We start from the raw sequence: 21,865 nt of genomic DNA on the forward strand, positions 1-21,865 counted from the left end.
TCCCACTTATATATTCACTTGAAAATAAAGCAAGCTTTATGAAGAATCACCAAAACCACACACATTCCAATGTCTTCCAACTGGCAATGAATAAACAAACTGGAGAAGATATAGTAAAAACTGCTCACAATGGGGGCTGGAGAGATAGCTCAGTGGTTGAGAGCACCGACTGCTCTTGCAGAGGTCCTGAGTTCAATTCCCAGCAACCACATGGTGGCTCACAACCATCTGTGATGAGATCTGATTTCCCTTTCTGGTGTATCTGAAGACAGCTACAGTGTACTCACAAACATAAAACCAATCAATTAATCAGTCAGTATCAAGATGCATTTTTATTCATGTCCATTTTTATCGTATTAAGGCATTCGTTATTCAGAGGCCTTGAAGTGGTAGAGATGTAGTTCAGCAGTAAGACACATGCCCAAGATTGAAAAGTTCATTGTTTGATCCCCAGCATGACACACACACCTATGCACACCTACACACACATACTTCCCCACTTACACACACACACCTACAAACCTGCACAGACACCTGTACACCTACTTGGCATTAGTATTTTAAAAGTGGGTTAAAGTGCTACGTGATCTTTAGCTTGTGAACCCCTCTTGTCTCTGTATTTGTGACCCAGAATCCTTTTACATGGCTGTGATTGTCTCTGGCTCCAATATAAGTCAGGACCAAAAAATATACTTTATTATGCAACTTAAAGCTCATCATCTTCCTCACAGTAATCACTAATTTAGGTAATTAAACTGCTTTGCCTTTAATTTGATGTCAGGTGGTGATGCACACCTTTCATCCCGTCACTCAGGAGGCAGCAGCAGCTAGATCTGAGGCCAGCCTGGCCTACATAGAGAGGGTCAGCTAGGGCTATACTGTGAGACTTTGTCTCAAACACAGCAACATCAACAAACCCAAAAAACAAAAACCTACCTCCAACTTGGTTCCCCTCTACTGTAGATCTTGTTCCAGGGTTTGTCTACAATCTGTTATTATCAGTTATTATTTTATGCCTTCTAGATTGCCTTTCTTTTAATATTACCTTAGTTTTTGAGAATTACTCTTTATAATTTAATAAAAGTAAACTTTCAATGTAGTACTCTACAATTTTTATGAATGCAATGTTTCAAAGCTACTCATAATCAAGGTACATAGCATTTTTTTTTCCCAAAAAGCCTTCCTTGAACTGATGGTCACAGATCTGTCTGTACAGTTTTGTCTTTTCTAGGGTATTGGTATCCGTAAAATTACCTAGATTATGTACCCTTTCCATCCTGAATTCTTTGTTGTAGCTCAGCACATTTGAAATGTATTTATTTTGCTTTATATATTGGTGGTTTATTTCTTTTTCATTTTGAGCAGTGTTTATTGATTTTTTTAAAGATGTACACTGTTGCTGTTTTCAGACACACCAGAAGGGGAAATCAGATCTCATTACAGATGGTCGTGAGCCACCACGTGATTGCTGGGAATTGAACTCAGAACCTCCGGAAGAGCAGTCAGTGGCCTTAAAGGCTGAGCCATCTCTCCTGCCCTGCATCTTGATTTTTAACCTCTAGTTGAATGTATCTTCTTCAGCTATCAATGTGAACATTAACTGTAGTGACCAAACAGAAATGGTGCTCTGATCATTTGTAGAAATCAGAGATTCTTTCCATCAGACCAGATCACCATGGATCTGCTATCGTATTTCATATGTTAATGAAGAAAAATTTGCTAAATTTGTTTTAATGCATTTTAGAGATTTTTTGGTAGTTTTGTGGCACTTTGTTTTGTTTTTAGAACAAAGTCTATTTTTATCTGGCAGGAAAGTACACAATTAGAGTAAACACAGAGTAAGCCAAAATGGAGGGACAAGTCCCTTAACGCTAGACCTATAGTTTTGGTCTACCATTGGTCTTTCTCTTGCCTACGCTGTAGGGTCATAACTTTGCTGGAATAAGTAGATGCTTCATAGACATCATCCTTTCCCACAATTCATTCTGTTACAATAGATGCATTAGATTTAAGACTTCATATAAAAGTTTAACTACTACAAAGTTGAATTTGCTAGGAAAGGAGCAATAGTCCTTACTATGCTCTTCAAGAAGGGCTCCACACAAGCCATACAGAACCTGCTGAGACCAGCTGTTTTTCACAGAGCCCTGTTCTTCCTCTATTTTGGTTACTTTGGCTGTCTCATATCCCACCTGTAGGCACTCCTATGTATATTTTCCTAGCACTAGTTTTAACCCTATCATTTCCCCTCCAAAACCATGAGATTTGACTGATGACCTACTTATGCTGTAAGGGGGTTGTGTCACTTGGTTGGGTTTTCCCTGAGTCTTGTAAGTGGGATATCCAGTGTACTGCAGCTCGTCTTCTTTTACAGAGTCCTTCTTTCCGAGCCCTCAGTGAGTCATTCACAGTTTGCACATTACCAGCATGCTGTTGCTGCAATCACTCAACAGCATTTTCATGTCTTCACAGTTTCCAGTTTCTTATTTTACTTGATATATAAATGTTAAATGTTAAAATATTATTTAATATAACATTTAGAAGATATTAAATGTCACACTAAAATAGTATTCATAGGCTACAGTATTATTGGCCCATGACATGAAGGGCTGGAAACCCCTGAGACCCTGTCCCCAGCCTACAAAGGTGCTCTAGTGCTCTCCGTACACTCATGGCATGGCAGAAAAGTTTATACTAAGGCAGGGAAGTGTGCAGAGAACTATAAGGTGTTCGCTTTCGTTTTTCAAATGTAACATCCACATATTAAAGTATCTTGTATTGCTCATTTAAAAAGTAAAAGGAAAGAAGGGGGAAAGAGGGAGTGAGAAATAGAAAAGACAAGATTAGATCATCTAAAATCAAGGCCAGATCCAAAGGCAAAGGCACCACAGTAACCACATGAGCTGGACAGCCACTCAGACAACAACAGTGCCTGGACTGAGGAAGGCAGGCTTTGGTGGTTTTTGTGTGTGTGTGGCTGAGAGACAATTCGGCAAGAATTATGAGGGTAAGAAAGTAGAGCCAGCAAAAAACTTGAGCCATACAAGCTCAATGACCTGAGACCAACCCTGAAACCCACTTAAAGGTTTCAGAGAACTGACTCCACAATGTTGTCCTCTGGCCTTTACACACTTGCTGTCGGACCTGCACCTCCCCCATTCAACACATAAATAAGAAAAAAAATTCTATGAGAAATGTAAATATTTCAAATATTATAAAAAACAAAACACAATTTTACCATAAAATCATTGGTTCCTTTCTAGCAATAAATCAGCTCAAACAGTAGAATATATCTCTGACTTTATAATAGAAATCAAGTAACAAATTAAATGTGTTTTCCTTCATTTCCTTGCCATTATTTAGCACAAAAAAAAAAAAAAAAAATCAAATGTTTCCAGAGAAAAACATTCAAGCCAACTTAGCTGGCCTTAACGTACTATGTAGCAGATTCACAATCCTCCTGTCTCATCCTAAGTGCTAAGATTTCATACATGAGTTACCACACATGGCTGAATATTACATCAATTTCACACATGTATAATATGTTAAGATAACAAAAACAATGTGTTGGGCATGATGGTACATGCCTGGAGTGTTGGGAAGGCAGAGGCAGGCAGATCTCTTAGTGCAAGGCTAACCTGATATACAGTGAGTTTCAGGCCAGTCAAGTCCAAGGAGTAAGACAATGTCTTCAAAACAAAAACAAAAACAAAAAAATCAACTTTTGATTTGCATTATTTTGACATATCTATAACTGACATCTTGGAACTTTTTCATTATAAGCAGTGAAAATAAGGTCTTCAGATGATTTTTTCTAATCACAAGTCAGTATATATTCATTATAGAGTAACTGTAAATAAAGTACAGAAATAAAATAACCTGTATTATTTTACTGTAAGCATCTATCCCCTCCAAATGGTACTCTCACAGAATTAGTAATACAAGTCACTGCTTACTGACAGCTTCTGCTATGGCTGGATTTGAACATCCCTCCAAAAGCTCCTATGCTAGGGAATGTCAGGGGGTGGGAGCACTGGCTGCTCTTGCAGAGAACCAGGCTTCAAGTCCTAGCACCCACATGGTAGCTTACTAGCATCTGTAAGTACTTCCAGGGAGTCTGATGCCCTCTTCTTATCTTCTAACAGCAGAGTCTCATGTAATGAACATGAGTGCACATGGAACACTGATTACATGATGTGACATTTAAAGTGAAAGGAGAGCCGCGAGACAGCTTAGCTGACAGAACACGTGCTGGGAGGCCGCAGCCTAGGGAGACTATAGGCTAGGGAGGCTGTAGGCTGGAAGGTGATTTGGATCACAAGGAATACAACCTACTCAACAGACTAAATCACTCATAGATTCCTAATATGAAGATGTTTTGGAAAGTGGTTCAAATGTCTAGAGATAGGACCTAGTGGAGTGGGTAGGAAGGACTCTGTTTTCAGAAGCTATATTTTGTTCTAATCTCCTTCTCTCCTCTCTATCGCCTGGTGACCGAGGCATGCAGCTCTGCTCAGCCATCATGATGCTTTTGTTTGGACAGGCAGAAAGGTATGGAGCAAACAGTTCGTTGACTAAAATCTCTAAAGCCATGACCCACAGCACACAGTTCCTCCTCTACACGGTTTCACTTGTACCTAACACAGCAATGATGCTGACACAATTCCTCACAACCTGTTCATCCAGAAGCTTTATGAATACTATTTTATTCATCCTTACAACAATTCTACTCAAACCATAGGTGAATCTTATCATTTTATAGCTATATCAATCAGATTTAAAGAGCTTAAGAAGTTTGTCCGTGGACAAAGAAACAAGTGGTACCGTTCTAGTCCATAACTAATGTATACAGACATAGTACTGCACTCTTTGACTATAATTTCCTAATGCATAAAAATTATGAAGTGTTACATAGCTGTTTTATAATATCTGAAAATATTATTTACTCAATTAATCTTGCTTTACCATATCAGATTATTTCTATATAATATTCAGAACAGTGTGGCTCCTTCAAGAGGGAAAAAAGTAAAAATAAGACTTGTTTCACACTTCTAAATGTAAATGAAGATATAATTCAACTTACTCTTTTACTGAGGCAAATAACTGGCCACATACTGCACCCTAACGTGCAGCAGCAGCACAGGCAGCCACAAAGCAACCACCGCACATTAACAGGAAGATTTTTCCTAAGACAGCTGTTAACTCTGTTGATGCTGGCTTTAAATTCTTCAGGTGCTACCTAAAGGAAGAAACAAACACTGAGATGTGAGTGACAATAAATGCATCTCAGCACACATTTTTCTCATTTCTAGGAGAAACTAATTTTAGATATATAAATGGTAGATTAATAAGAGACACTCACTTTTCCAGTTAATGAAGAAGGAAATTCTGATTCAAATTTGTTGCTCAGTCCAAATCTGTTTTCAAAAAGGGAAAAAAATGTTATTATGTCACTGTGCCAACAGCTCAGAAGCCTAAACGATCTCACTTAAAGGTGGAGTGAACAGAATATGGATTCCTGCAGAGTGTTTGTGACAGAACCAATGTCTAAGATACAAGCTAATCATAATGAACAACTTACAAAATGTAGCATGTAAACTCTTCCATAGAACCAAAGCTTGTGTAGAATAAGGAAGTACAGTGTTAAATGAGCAGCAGAATGTAAGTAAAAAGATGGTTTAGTGCATGAGGTGCCATAGTATCAAAGCACAAGATTTTAATTAGACAGCAAATGTTCTAGCTTTCACTGTTTTGAATTCATACTGCATTTTGTCTTTTAAATACCAAATTACCAGTATCCACTTGCTTCAATTTATTTCACTCTTAACCAAAAATATTTGTTCAATGTTTATTTCCCTTCCTTCTGAGTTGTAGTGCTCTTTTTAAGAATTGAAATTTAAAATATAAACTTTTTACAATGATATTAATTACAACATATGTGATAATATATTACAGCACATACACTAGACAAGAAAGCCCATTAGCCCATTACCTGAACAACTAACTAATCTACTCTGGACAGTGAGCCCACACTTGGCACAGGACTAACTAGCCACACAGAAGGTGGCAGGACCCAACAAGGCTGCTCAACTCAGACACAGGTTGGCTTTTTTTTTTCTCTTGACATATATAAATACAATGTATTAATAAATAGATGGTATTATGGGTAAGTGCTAAAATATTTTTAAAAAAAGGGTTCAAGTCAAGATACAGTAAAATTGTGAATCCTTGAAGTCAAAAATGAACAGCAGACAGTAGGAAGCAGAAATGTCAAGTGGAGGAGGTAGTGAGCAGTTCCCACTGCAGACGCTGGGAGGACTAGGTAGGCAGATCACCATGAGAAGCACTGGACCAGGGAGCAGAGCAAACATCAGGCCTGCTGAAGTACAGGTGGATGATGGTAGCTCCTGTCTCTAAAGCCTGAGGACTTTTGCTCTCTATAATCTAATAGAGTCCTACTATTCACATATGTAAGTTCCCATGATGATAATGGTGAATGCTCCCAATACAACCCTTAATGAAAAATAAAAAATGCTAAAATACTATTGCCTAAATTTTAATGTAATTATTTACATATAAAAATAGAATCAAATCCATCCTAAAGATTAAAGACTATAGATGACATTTTTTATTTTCATGTTTTTAATGACTTCTCTAATAAAATCTATTAGTATTTAAGACTAAATTTAAAGACTAAGGATAGAATTGTGGTGATTAGCCTGAGCCTGCATTTGGATCCCCAGAATACACATCAAAAAGCCAGGCATAGTACCCACAAACCCAGCAATGAGGGAAAGAGACAGGAGGAAGTGTATGAGCTTCAGAGTCTGTGAGTTTACATCTCAAAAAATAAAGGTAGAGTGACAGCAATACAGGAAAAGACAACCCACGTCTACTACACACACACACACACACACACACACACACACACACCATTGAAAAGAACATATAACACATAAGCATGTACACATACACCTAAATGCATACTTGTACACATTTTAAAAGTACCTATAATACACACAAACACATACATGCACATCAAAAATTACAAAAAAACTAGGAACAATTACACACAAAAAAGCCCTTTTGTAGCTTAGTGATCTTAAGTTTCATTTTCTACTTCAGCAACTTCCCAATTTGTAGGTAGTTTTTATGCCTTTCTTTATACTTATAAAAAGAATTAAAATATGAAGAAAATGAGCTTTGTTCTTAAGACAATAAGATGTACGTACAAGAGACATGCCAGTATTTAGAGAAACTCTACTAGCTTTACAGTATAGACGGCAGCTCTGTCAGTAACACTCATCCCGATGCCTAGCATACATCAAGCCCTGGGTTCAATCCCCAGCACTACAGAAAGTAGGTGTGGTGGCACACATCCATGATGCCAAAACTCAGAAGTGGCAGCAGGAAGATTAGGAATTCAAGGTCAGCCCAAGCTACCTGAGAACCTGTTTTAAACAACAACAAAACACCAACCAAAAACAAACAGAGGGTTTGGTTGGGGTTTATATGTATTTGTCTGTGTCTCTGCATGTGCACACACGGAGGCCAAAACAGGTCAGCCATCCTCCTTTACCATTTCTAGTCTGCAGACACGGGTTTTTTCTTCCTGAACTTGGGGTTGGCCATCTCTACTAGTCTGGTACAATAAGGTTCCCACATTGTCCAGTCTCTGCTCCCCTTACAGCCTGAGTCACAAGCATGTTCCTAGGTGCTGAGGTCCCATCTAGCTTCCATACTTCTCCATTGTCTTGTGGTTTTATGGGTCTTTAAAAATTAATTTTTTATTCTATGTACACTGTTTTGGCTGTATGTCTGTGTGAGGGTGCAGAGCCCCTGAAACAGAAGTTACAGAAAATTATGAGCTGCCATGTGGTTGCTGGGAACTGAACCTGGATCTTCTGGAAGAGCAGTCAGTGCTCTTAACCACTGAGCCATCTCTGTGGTTTTGTTTTGTAAGATTTACTTGTTTTATGTTTCTGAGTGTTTTTCCTATACCCTGTGTGTATAGGGTGTCCAAAGGTTCTGAAGAGAGTGTCAGATCACCTGGACCCAAAGCTAGGGATGGTTGTGAGCCACTATGTGGATGTTGGGAACTGAACCCAGGTCTTTTATAAGAGCAACAAGTCCTCTTAACTGATAAGCCCTTTCTCTCCCCCCTCCCCCACCCCCGCCATCTCTCATTTACCTCAAAATTTCCAACTTTTTAACCAACCAAGGTCATAAGGTAGAATGTAGAAAACAAGTGTGGAAAACATGTTGATTTCAAAAAAGCTAAGCAGTAACAACAGAAATCTAATGTAGTACAGTTGGAAGAGCAATACAATACAGACCTGAGTTCTAATCCTAGTTTAAATATCAGTTCAGTATATTATCAGAAAAGTAACTCTTTCCTTCAGTTTTATTTGTCTCAGATAAGACAGCAGATCACAGAGCAAATGTGTGCTGTCCTCCTGAGTTTCTGGTTTTTACAGTACTAAGAATTACATCCAGAGCCCCAGCAATCACTCTCTCATAAAAGCTTCATCCCAGTGCCAGCTCTATTTTATTTATTTATTCTGGAGGCATGGTCTTACTCTATAGGCCAATGTGGCACAGAACTAGTAAGCCTCCTTTCTCAATCCCTCACCCACATTTTTAAACTTTATGGGTGGGGGGGAGTGTACAGTTTTGGTATAGTGCTCGTGCTGGCTGGACACAAGTTAGAGTTATCCGAGAGGAAGGGCTCTCAATAGAGAAAATGCTTCCATAAGATCTGGTTGTGGGGCATTTTCTTAGTAAATGAATTGTGGGAGAAGGCCAGCCCGCTGTGAGTTGTGGTCCTGGGTTATAAGAAAGCAGGCTGAGGAAAACATGATGAGCCTCTGCATCAACTCCTGCCTTCAGGTTCCTGCCCTGTTGAGTTCCCTCCTGTCCCTACTTCTGTCAATGATGATATGGATACCACAATAATATGGAAGTATAAGCTAAATAAACTCTTTCCACCCTGGACTGTTTTGCTCATGATTTTTCAAAAGAACAACAAAAACCCAAACTAAGATAATGTGATTTTTGGACACATCCATGAAGCAAAGCATATATGGAGGTCAAGGAACACCTTGGCAAAATTGGGTCTCTCCTTTCACCTTTACATGGGTTCTAGGCATCAAACTTAGGTTGCTAGGCTTGGGTGACAATCATGTTTATACACTGAGCCATCTCATGAGCCCAGCTGTCCCCAGTGTGTATTGTTTTTTTTTGTTTGTTTGTTTGTTTTTTCTATGAGAGAGAGTCTCTCTGGATAGGCTTGGTTGTCTTGGAGTTTGCTATGTAGATCAGAAGGCTTTGATCTCACAAAGATTCTCCTGCCTCTGCCTCCCAAGTGCTGAAATTAAAGGAGTGCCTCACCGTACCCAGCTCCTTAAATTAAGGAACAAAAGCAAAAACAAAACAATACCCTGCAAGATCTGGGCTTCACTTTACACACAGGACAGGTGTTAAACAACAGTAAATACTTTAAAATTTTATTCTTATAAAAAATGTTTACTGAGATTTTTTTCTCTTTACAAGAATTTTGTCTCAAGTTTATATTCTAGAATCAGATGTAAAGGTGCATGCCTTCTGTATATCCAGGATTAAGAAGGATGAAAAAGATTTGAAGTTTAAGGCCAGCCACAGCTACATAGTAAATTCTAATTGCAGATAAATAAATAAGTAAATAAATAAAGAGTTTGTGCTCTAGCGTGTCTGGCTCACTCATGTTCTGAGAGAATACAATTATGAGCAAAGAAGGCTGTTGTACGTGGCAAGAAGATGGAGAGTTCTAATTTTAAGCAAGAGGATAAGCTTCTCACTGACCGAGGTCTGAAGATAAGGGCCTAGCTACTGGATGCTGCAAACAAGTATTCAGAAAAAGGAACCTAGGTCAGAAATATTCCTAGAATATTTTGGAAATGAAAAAGAAGCCAGTACAACTAGAATGGAGTAAGTAAGCAGAAATAAGAAAGTCAGAGACATGTTCACACAGTAGGTAGGCCAGGTCAGGGAGAGTGCTTCAGGCTACTCAAAGGGCTCTGGGAGATGTGGTTCTAAACAGCTGATACAGAAGAGATACAGCAGAATTACATTTCACAAGCATTTTCATGGCAGATATGCTGGTGAGGATGTAAAGGAAAAAGTCAAAGTGTAAAAGGAAAAAGTGTAAGTCTCAGGTAAAAGGAACAAACCTTGTCAGGTTACAAAGAAAACTAATGGGTTGCTTGACACACTGGACACAGAAAGCCTTCTAAAATGTGTCAAATTTTCAGCTCTATGAGGCACTGTACTGACTGGTTTTCTGTAAATTTGACACAAGCTAGTATCATCTGGGAAGAGGAAACCTCAATTGAGAAACGGCCCCCATCAGACTGGCCTGTAGCGAGCCTACGGGCATCTTCTTCACTAATGATTAATATAGGAGGGCCCAGCTCCCTGTGGGTGATGTGGGGGGGTGGCATGCCTAGGCAGACAGTCCTGGGGTGTGTAAGAAAGCAGGCTGAGCAAGTCAATAAACAACATTCCTCCATGGTCTCTGCTTCAGTTTCTGCCTTAAGTTCCTGCCTCAGCTCCCCTAGAAGACAGACTGTAACTCATAAAACAAATACATCTTTCCCCTACAGGATGCTCTGGTCATGGTTTTCAACCAGCAACACAGACAAAAACTAAGACAAGTGCCTATACCACTGGCTAGTAACTGCCACTCCAGACAGTCTACTGACCTCTTCTAACATCTACAGGCTAGTAACTGCCACTCAGAGAATCCACCAACCAGTTGCTTCTAATCTCTGCGGGCACACACACATTCATGGAAACACGCACACATACACACTCATACAAAAATCTTTCAAGGAATTTTTTTTTTAAATCTAAATAATGCTAGGTCTACCATCAACTAAAAACAGAAAAGCAACACTTGAAGCTGCTTTAAACAAGATTATGTATTCAGTTTTAGATAGAAGAAACTCCAGCCTAGCACTCCTCTCAGACACCCAATCTGTACAGAAACCCAGACTCACAGAATTTTACCTTCCATCACTATGACAAGACCTATGCACAAATGAACTAAAAAATTTCAGACTCAAACTAAACACATGGGTTATAGAGACAATAAATGAAGAAAGAACATATTTCCTAGTGTTGGGACTTTGAGCTTAATGGAATCAGTTTTTTTGTTTGTTTGTTTTTTGTTTTTTTTTTTTTTTTTTTTTTTTTTTTTTTTTTTTTGCTATTTTTGGAGATGAAATCATAACCATGGAAGAAATTAACAGACTTTGATGTTTATAAACCATGCTTTAAACACCAGACATCTCACATGTGTGAATATCAATACAGCCCAACAAGGACTGAAAGATACAAACCCCCTGCAGCTGGACAAACAGACACTGACACAGTACAGACACACAGAAACACACAGAATGCTCTCTACCAGAAGACATAAGCTTCTTCGTTTGTAGACTAGCCTAATTTTAATTTTGTGATCACATTCCGAACTATGTTTAAGCTTATCTGATTCTCTGAGACCCAAGTTACAGCCAGTTGTGAGCTGTCTCCTCTGGAGAGCAGAAGGAGTTCTGTGGGTACAAAGGACACTTTTGAGTGTCAGTCCTCCTTCACTCTCTCCCCTGTGTTAGCCAAATATAACTAAGTTAACTACTCTAGGCATTCTGTTACCGTAATGGAAAGCTTAATAGCACAATAACAGTAACCACCAAAAACAGTAACCACAAATAACATTTGCTACTACTAAAAGGCAGACAAAGAAGGCTAAATATATAAAAACTCCTTCACTGAACAAACCTAGAAATGACTTCATCATAACCACAATGCAAGATCAAAAAAAAGATAGAAAGCTTTTGCCACTGGTCAGTGTGGCACACACCTACAATTCCAGGACTCAGGAGGCAGAGGCAGGAGTGCTGCAGGTTTAAGGCCAGCTGCAACTACAATGAATACCAGGCCAGCGGAACTTTGTTAACATACTTGTGATCAACAAGAAAGAAAAAAAAGGTAAATTATAAGTCTAGCCATCTCTACCATAAGTAAGCTACATGAAAGAACTTAAAAAATAAGACAAAGGGGGACTGGAGAGATGGCTCCTAAGTTAACAGCACTGGCTGCTCTTCCAGAGGACCTGAGTTGAGTTCAATTCCTAGCACCCACACGGCAGCTTATACCTGTAACTCCAGTTTCAGCTTCTGACACCTCAAACAGACTTAAAAGCAGGCAAAAAGAAAAAACGCACATAAAATACAAATAAATAAATAAGAGAAAATGCTTGTTTCAGGACACATCAGAACAATTCAGCCGTTGGGACTCCAAATCAGCTTTAAATGTAGATCTTTCCCTGAAATCTTGAAATAACCATCAAATACCACACACCCCATAGAGAAGAATGTCATTCCACAAACATCCTCACTTCAAATGATGAGGAAGCTCCTCTGGCATATGAGCTGCTCTCCTCACATTTTAGCACCCATGGCAACAGGAGATCCAAGTATGTCATTAAAATGGTCCCAAATCAGATTAAGGGCAGACCCAGTTCTTTGACTTCATCCATCACAGAGCAAAACCAAATCAAATGAATCACACAAGCACAAGTGGAAAGGTAAAGGTAGTCACTGCTATGTTCTTCTCTGTCTTAAGGTAAATGTTTGTAAAATATGATGGTTTATACCTAAAATTGCAATACCTCCTCTACCTGTTGACCACAAACCCAGCCAGGCCACTGTCATGTTTCACCCTGATTCTGTAGCAGCCTCTTCAATTTAAGGCTGACATTTTCCTTTGTAGTGGAGCCACTATAGTACACTGAGTGTGCTCCTACAGATGGTCTTTCATTCAAAGCCCTGGAAGTAACCCTAATTCTGTCTCTGTCTGTCTGTCTCTGCACACACCCCCCCAAGTGGGGGAGGACTCTTTCAAACCATTTTACATCCTCCCTGACCCATACTGAACTCTCCAATCTCATTTCAAGACACAATCCTGTTTTCTGTAAGTTCTATCTATAATGTAACTCTTCTTCAGACTTCCTGGGTTTACATCTCAGCATCTTCTAGACTCAGTATGTTCTTCATAAGAATGTTTATCTTCTCTTAACACTATTCTCCCCAACCACATTACTTCCCATCACAGCATCCTTTACTGGTCATCTTCTCAGCAAATCTTTATTTATAACTCACCTAATAACTGTTAGACTACATTAAAGGAAAATCTTCATGTCTTTTGAAAGCTTGTATAACACTTGAAATGGGAATTTAAGGACTACCTGTGGAGCTGGAGACAGCTCAATTGGTAGTACTTGTCTATGGAAGTACTTGTCTATGGTAGTACTTGTCTAGAACACAAAAAGACACCCTGGGCCTGCTCCCCAACACCACACAAAGCAGGTTTGGCAACAACAATGAAACAAACAAAAGACACATTCCAAATATAAGGTGGGGATAAAGAATTAGAGCCAGCTTTGGTGGTGAACACCTTTAACCCCAATACACGGGAGGCAGAGGCAGGAGGATCTCTGAGTTGAGGCCATCCTAATCTACAAAGCAATTTCTAGGACAGCTAGAGATACACAGAGAAGCTGTCTAGAAAAAGAAAACATGCAAGCAAACAAGTCAGTTCTTAAATTCAGAATCTAGAGTAACCATTTCCCTTTGTCAGATGGGTTGTCTCACTGCTGAGTACACCCATCTAGCTCGGTGGGAGGAAGCAAAGCAGCAGCCCACATGGGCGAGCTGTGCCTTAGAAAAGGGCAGGTCTCAAACCAACAAAAATCGCAGGTAACCTCTGATAAGGTCTTCTTTGGATTAAATATTCCTTTAGTTGATCTGGCCATCTGCTTTTATGTTCAAGATCTTGTTTTAAAGTAGAAAACACAGCACCCACCTAAATTCCCAGGAAGGGGAGGGGGGTTCTCATCTACATAGTTCAAAGATAACCAAAGCTACATAGAGAGAGAGACCCTGTCTCAAAAAAAAAAAAAAAAAAGAAAGAAAGAAAGAAAAGTAAAATTAAAACAAGAAAGTGATGTCACATTTTGGATGATTTTTTTCAAATGTAAAAAAATAATAAAACTGTGTACACAGAGATAAAAATCAAATCATGATAAAAAATAATTTGTTGAATCCCTATGAGTCCAAGTCATAAAATTAGTTGTATTTCTGATTCTCATATCTAACCTCCAAAGTAGTTATTATGCCCTTTGCAGATGAGCAAACTGACATTCAGAAAAGTTCACCTTCAGTCTGTTAAGAGGTATCCGAGAATCGAAACCACTACTGCTATCTTTCTAGGGCGTCTGAAATATGTCTGATACAAGAAACACCTGGAGTCTCATTAGACACAAAACACTTAGACAAGAGCATACATAGTAAGAGAGATATGCCTACCCTCCCGACCTCTCAGAAGGCCACACTCCCATTATCAGCTCAGGAGTTCAAGAATAGCCCATCAAGATTCTGCCTTATAAATACACATATCCTAGACTCTTAGCATGATGATTCTGGCTGGGTCAAGTGAGCAATGTAATCTTCCACAGAAAACAGTGCAGTAGTGTACATAGAGAGACTCAGGAGCATCTGCTGTTCATGTCATATTTAAGGCTTAACCTTTCTGAGAACAAACCTAATACAGCTATCTAATGGATCAAACACCTGCCAGGAGTGGTGGCTCAAGCAGCACTCTGGAGGCTAAGGCAGGAGGATCGCTGGAGCTTCAAGTCAGGGTACACTTCAAAAAGACAGCAACAGACTCTCAGAGAGGGAGGGAGAGAAGGAGGGAGGGAGAGACAGACAGACAGACAGAGGGGAAAGGGGAGAGAGACAGACAGACGGAGAGGCAGAAATGGGCACACAGACTGACACACAGAGAGAAACACAGGCTGGCAGGCAAGCCGTCTAGCCCAGGCCAGCTTTAAGCTCTCAGTCACCCTGCCCCATTAGGATTACATACATCAGTCACTACATGTGAATTAGAAGATCTCTGAACTGATCTCTTACTCAGCTCGGGGTCTGTAACCTAGTAACAATATGAACTCAAGGTGTCTCTCAAATTTTACAGTAGTATTATTTAAGCTATTGTTTGGAGTACTGTTTATCAACATAAATAAGTATGCACAATTTACTTTTCACTATTTAGTCTTCTTGGTCAGTCATATAAAAATTAAAGTATTTGTTAATTCCACATCTCTAGATAAGCTCAAATCTAACTAAAAACTCTGAATTCAAACTATATGTAAATTTTCAAGTTCAAAATCAGTAAATATTTGAAACCTTAGCTCATTACCATATATCTCATTTCTTTCATTTTTACAGTGCACATGTGGAGTCGGAAGGCAAGTCTGTGGAGTCAGTTCTTCTCCTCTACATCTGCATGGCTCCAAGGATCCAGGGACCCACTCAGTCTTGTGCAATAAGGGCTTCCACCCACTGAGTTCCCAGCTGGCTCTGTTCTCCTTTCTTCAACAAAGTTCACCCATTAAAATTCAGTAGCTGTCCTATTAAAACACATACATAGCCTATCTTCCTTCATATTCCTCATCAAACTAATTTCCTCTATAATTTATTTTGCTTACGTTTATTTAGACTTTTTTTTCATAAGCTAGAATTTCTCTTTGTAACCATGACTGGTCTGGTACTCACTAAAGTAGACCAATCTGGCCTCAAACATACAGAAATCTGCCTGCCTCTGCCTCAGTGCTGGGATTAAAGGCATTTTAATTTTACTTAACAAATAAATAAGATGACTTAAATTAAAAATCGAAGAGTCTGGTTCAGATATGAGATGAGTCTTAGACAACAACAACTACTATGCAGTCAGCAATGGTAGGCTACACAGCTAACACAAGCTCTCAGTTACTTTAAATTCATTTCCTCAACTTGTGAAAATTATTTTATACTAACACATTCCTTAAGAGTTATTGTCCTTATGATACATCAAAGTAGGGTTGGAAAGATGGCTCAGTAGGCAAAGGTGCTCGCTGCCAAGCCTGACAAGAATCCATAGGAAGGATACCCTCACCTCCACAAGAGCACATGTCCATACACACATACATAAAGTGAATAATGTGGTTAGAAGAACTTGAAATCTGAAATAAAGATCTACAAAAATTAGAATTATAAACCAATGGCAGCAAGCAAACCATCTGCATGTCCCTTTTACAGTTCCTGGGCCTGGTCCCTGGCTAAGCTGCTCTTCAACATGGTAGGGTGGCCACCAACTACTAAAGCTAACTAGCTGGAAGCTGGCTGATCTTGGGCACTGTGGCTTTTCTGTGGGTCTATCCCATCAAGCAATGTAATGAAGGTGGTTTAGAGTATAAGAAAAAATGGATTGGAGTACACTTAGTAAATACTGACATAGTATGTGATATGTCCTGTAATGCTCGCACTGGCTCCTCGACTCAGCAATCTGTTGAGCTGTGACTATAAATACCAACCAGTTATGTCAGTGTGTGTTACATCATTACTTATGCCCTTCCAATAAAAAGAGTATCAATCAGTTTGCCCAACAGTTATCTAATAAGTTTGTCACTTTTTTCTTCTTTCAGTCTTCCAAGTTACATGTATGTACATACTATAAAACCATGAGAATTTATCATTTTCTTTTCCCATACATAATTTTTCTTCAGTATGCTTCTACAAAAGATTTCTATTATATGCAACTCAAACAATAAAAAAATATTACTCATCTAGAATATCAAGAAAGAACATAACAGAATAAAATGATTTCTCACATTAGAGTGTAGTGAGCATATTAAGAAAATGAGAAATATTCAACTGCAAAAGCAAGCACACAAGTAGACCTGAGTCTTTTCAGTCTGACCTCAGGATGAAGACGATACTGTAACTGTTTATATCATTTCTTTCAAAGTGACAAGGCTTTAACAAACTCCTTAGCAAAAAGGGAAGTAAGCTATGTGGTTTACAGTAATTTTAACTTTTTTAAAGATTTATTTATTTAATCTTTGTGTATAAGTGTTTTGTTGGACCTGCTGTAACTGGAGTTATAGATAGTTGTAAGTTACCAAGTGGGTGCTGGGAACCTGGTCCTTTGTGGAAGCAACAAATGCTCTTAACCGCTGAGCCACCTCTCCAGCCCACGGTTTACTATAATTATTAATCGCTTTTCCTGTTTATACTTGGAAAGTAAAACAAAATGCAGTTATAACAACATATGAGCATGAATTTCAAAACCTTTTGCAAGTGCAAACTTGGCTATACAGTCTAGTATGCCTACCATTATGCATGATGGTTATAGACAAGCTTTGCATTACTATATAAATCTCTATCACCACAAAACAGGATTGGGCTTTCACTTAGCAAAGATTCTTATATATGTATACACAAGTTGGTTCAGAATAAAGAAAAAGAACTAGCTAAATGAATCCCTGTTTGGTTTGGAAATGGCAATGCTGAATTCTTAATCTATATTTTATACAAATGTTTCTCAAAGTAGAGAGAGCCACCTGAGGAGGATAATAACTAATAAGGGCTAGTGTTTCCTGAACAGCAACACACAGTCACGTGTCCTCTGCATACATGATCTCACTCCTTAATCTGGTAAGGTATGAACTAAAGCTGTCATCCTGTAAACTGAGGAGACACAGATGAGTAATTTATATAAAAGTGGCAGAGGAAAGTTCCTACCTATCAGAAGTGTCTAAGGAAGATCACAAATACATTAAGGCTTCCTGCTATGGCAAACACCACCATCACCAGTGTCTGCAGCAGAATCCTCAATACAAATCAAAACTGCCTACTAGATCCTCCTCTGACCCCATCAAGACTGACTGCTGAACCAGAGCTTCATTCATGTGGGGGCCAATGGCCTGGAGACAGGGTGGAGTGGAGTGGGGACATAAGCTGGGGCTCCCAGATGATTTAATGGGCAGATAAACTAGACTACATTACTGTTAGTCTTACAAATGGAAGCCCTTATTTCTAGTGCTGATAATAATGGCTAGTATTTCCTGAAAACAATACCACATGATTCTGACAGACAAGATGAAAAACCACTAATAATTACTTCGCATTCTATTAACCACTCCTAATAGTCAACTACAATCAAACTTTCCATCTGAGCACTTTGACTACTCTATTTCTCAAAAAAGTGTTTAGCTTCTCTTCTTGAACAGAAGAGACATTACAACTGTACTTGAACTTTTTTATATGGCTGCTCTGAACCCAGGGCAAGGACTCTACCACTGAGCTACATCTCCAGCCCTAGCTGAACCTTTGTAAATAAAGTTCTGCAAGCTTTGATTCGACAGGAGGAGTTTAAGAAAGCCCACAGACAACACGAGAAAGTCCGGAAATCCTTCATGTAGCCCTGGCTGGCCAGTAACTTGCTGTGAAGACCAGGGGAGCCTGCAATCACAGATTCACTTGCCTCTTCCTCCTGAGTACTGGGATTAAAGACACATACAACTGTGTCCTTTTTTTGTTTGCCTGTAATTGCCTCTAGAAGCAGCCATAGACCTTAAATTTAAAACAAGAAAAAAAGTCCTAAGAGTTAAACTAAAAATTAAATAGCAGGTTATGACATTAAAAACAATGTGATATCCATTTAAACTGTATTATTCATAATTGGCTATATTCCTTAATTAAGTTTGTGTTGACAGTTAAAACAGAGCTGTTATTATGGTACAAAGTCCTATCTCCTTATTCAGGACAATGATTATGCAGTGTTTTTACCCTGTTAAGTCACCTAAATACACACGTTAACAGGTGCTAAGAAGCCAAAGCATTACATAAGCATACCCAAACAACAACATGGCTAGCCAGGATGACTGCCCTCAACAACACAGGAAAATGCAAGGTCTCTGCCGAGAATTTCTGAGGAGCCTCACTGTTCACTGCCCAGCTCACACAACACCCCACTCAACCCACACCAAAACACAAAGATAACCACTCCAAACACCTTCAGCCTTGCTGCCTTTTTATATCAATGATAAAGTGATACGAAAGTTCAGGAAGTTTGAGCTTTGACTTTTTAGCTGGAGATAGCAGCTGCGAAAGAGTATACCCTACTAAGTTGTACAAACTCCGGATTTTATCAGGGAAACGTTACAAAACTTCCTCCTTCCGGACAGCTCATTATTTGCCTCAAGTCTACATTCCTTTATTAGTCATGACCTTTCAGAATGCTTTCATCCCGTACTGTTTGAACAATATTGGACTTTTGATGTTGCTAATAAACCTTACAGGAGCCCTTATCAAAGGAGCCAACCAAAGCAGAACGACTGCAGGAAACTCAGTACTTGTAATTCATTGAAAATGACTGTATCTTCCTATTTTTAGGTCCACCTGTATATTTCTGGCATACATAACTGACAGGAACTTTAACCAGTTTTGCAGAAATTTACTCCTGAGGAACTGGGAAGCCCTGTGTGTTATGTGTGACAGATGCACATTTACCAGTTGCCACTGGGATCTTACACCTCAGATCTGACCTCTGAGCCATATGTCAATAGGCTGTAAGTCGGGCAGAGTCCCAAAGAATAACGGGGGGGGGGGGGGCACCTACAAGGATGGACACCATAAGATATGTATGCACTTCCACCTCGAGCCTGGACGGATGGCCCATAAGGCAGACCCTAAAGAACCATCTTCCCGGCTGGGGTCCCACACATCCCACGGGCTGTGGGGCCTGATGCGGGGCTGTGGGAGAGAGGGAAGGCAGTGTCTGTCCCCACTTGGGAGTCCTTAAACAAATGGAAACAGAGCAAGTTCTCACTTCCTGATCGCCGGAGCTTCCCGAAGGCCCCCGTCCCGCTCCAGTCACCGGGTAACCGGGTTCAAGGAAAGAGGACTCCGAGGGGTCCTGGGGCCCACCCAGCCCGCGCCTCCCGTCCTCGTCCTAGCCCTCGCAGGGCCTTACACGGTGACGTGACCGGAGCCGCGGACCACCACCGGGTCGGGCGAGTACTTGAGCAGCTGCTCCTCCAGGGCCCGCTCCTCGTCCTCCTCCTCCTCGTAGATCTCATCGAAATCCGCCATCCCGCGCCTGCGAGCCCCTCGCCCGGGGCCCTGGCTCTAGGGCGGCCGCGGGGAACGGCTGGTGGGGCAGCGGGCGCGGAGGCCGCGGAGCTGGCGCTCGGCAGTGTGGGCTCTGGCTACTGCGGAGACCTGGTCTCGGTCGCCGCCGCTGCCGCCATTACCGTGGGCAGGAACAACAACACAATGTCAACATCCGCCGGGGCCGCCACCCCCGCCGTCGCCGCCGCCGCCGTCGCCGCCGCAACTCCGGCAACCACAGCAACAGACCGAGCCACCCGCAGCAGGAGCTGCCGGCTACCGCATCGCGAGACTTCCCGGGAGCGCGGGCGGGCGCGGGCGTGGGGGCGCGCGCGGGCGGGCGAGCGGGCGAGAGGGTGGGCGGGCGCGCGCACGCGGAAGGCCTCGCGCGCTCCGGGACGCCGGCCTCTTCCTCGGCTTCCACCCTGCGCGGCCCCGCCCTCCGGCTCCAGGGTCAGCGACCCGGAAGGCGGTGTCTGTGAGGACGGGAGGGGGGGGACCGTAGGGGAGGGATTGTTGGGGGGTCGCTGACCCCGACTCCGAAAGCCAAGCTGAAGTAATCTCTAGCCCAAACAACGACAGTGGATGGAGCTCCTGGCTGGACCAGAGACTCTGACTGCCAGTTTAATAACCGGGTTCTTGTCCATGACAGAGCAGAGTTGGTTGACTTGGCCAACTTGAGACCAACAAAGCAGTGCATTCTCATCTACTGTACTGATTTTCCAAACAGAGCCAGATATCTTGTCCTTTTAGCCTCTCAAGTACAGTCCCAGGTTGACTGGCTGGCTGGTTGGTTGGTTAGTTGGTTAAACAAATATCAAATGATGTTGACAAGTTCTCCAGGTTCCAATTAAGAAGGTGTGGTTGTATGCTTCACCTCTCTAATGAAAATCTGGTTTGTCCCATAAACCTTACCAGTTTCCTCCAAAGAGAGGTAGGGGGAAAGAGAAGACGGAGGGGTTGGGTCACCTTGGACTTGGTTTCATAATCAAGAGTCAGCTGGGCATACAAACCGGGTAGGAACAGGACTAGACTCCTAAGAACAATGTAGACAATGGGGTAACAAGAGTTTCTCATTATACTGGGAAGGACCCAGTGTCCCGCACACAGGGTTCACATCCTTAAAATTCATTTACAGGTCTTTGTCCAAGCAGAAAATGTATAAAGGTTAATGTGGGGGTTGGGAAACGCTGGATGACTTAATTGTGGAGTTGAAGAAAATGGGCAGTGAGCTGGGAAGGGAAAAATAGCCGATGTGTCAGCCTTATACCTTCCCCAGATTTATTCATTCAATAAACACTGAGCCTGCTATGTGATGAGCTGTGTGTGTGTGGAGGGGGGGGGTGTGAGCTAGGGGGTGGGTGTTAGAGGTGTATATGTTACAGTCTCTGACAATAACTTATCTGTCATTAAGGCAAGCAATTGTAATTCTCTATCGAGGGTTCAGGAGGTATGCCAAAGGCACCAATGGAGCGTACACATGGGAGGCAGCTTAGCTTGGTAGTTCTGAGGGTTGACTTTGACTCCCCCTCTATCACTTCCTATGGGACCCTGGACAAGCCCTTTAACCTCTTGGTCTTTGACCTGTAACAAACAGTGTGACAAAAGTGGGGTGTGGTGGCTGGCACACATCTATAAAACCCTAGCAGGTGGGAGATGGAAGCAGGAATATCAGAAATCACAAATTGTATAGCCAGTTTGTGTTATAATAGAACCTTGTCTGTAGAATAAAGTAATAGTATCTATCCCTTGGGCTACTTGACAGGTTGTCTTGATGTATGTGGAATACTTAGAAGAGGGCCTAGAACATGGTAAATATATAGTCACAACAG

The 21,865-nt window shown here is 41.0% G+C and overlaps 1 protein-coding gene across 1 annotated transcript in view; it reads right to left on the bottom strand.

Annotated features, from left to right (window-relative positions):
- Positions 1-20,327, bottom strand: part of CHIC2 (cysteine rich hydrophobic domain 2) — a 37,003-nt gene extending 16,676 nt beyond the window's left edge. Inside the window, exons 1-3 of the mRNA XM_080927829.1 lie at positions 19,897-20,327; positions 5,363-5,417; positions 5,084-5,239 (exon numbers count right to left, since the gene is read on the bottom strand). Coding sequence (XP_080783955.1) covers positions 5,084-5,239; positions 5,363-5,417; positions 19,897-20,015 — 330 coding nt within the window. The 5' untranslated portion in view covers positions 20,016-20,327. The remainder of the gene's footprint in view (positions 1-5,083; positions 5,240-5,362; positions 5,418-19,896) is intronic.
- Between the last annotated feature and the right edge of the window lie 1,538 nt (positions 20,328-21,865).

This window comes from Micromys minutus (genome assembly GCF_963924665.1).
Source record: "Micromys minutus genome assembly, chromosome: 1".
Taxonomy (NCBI): Eukaryota; Metazoa; Chordata; class Mammalia; order Rodentia; family Muridae; genus Micromys; species Micromys minutus.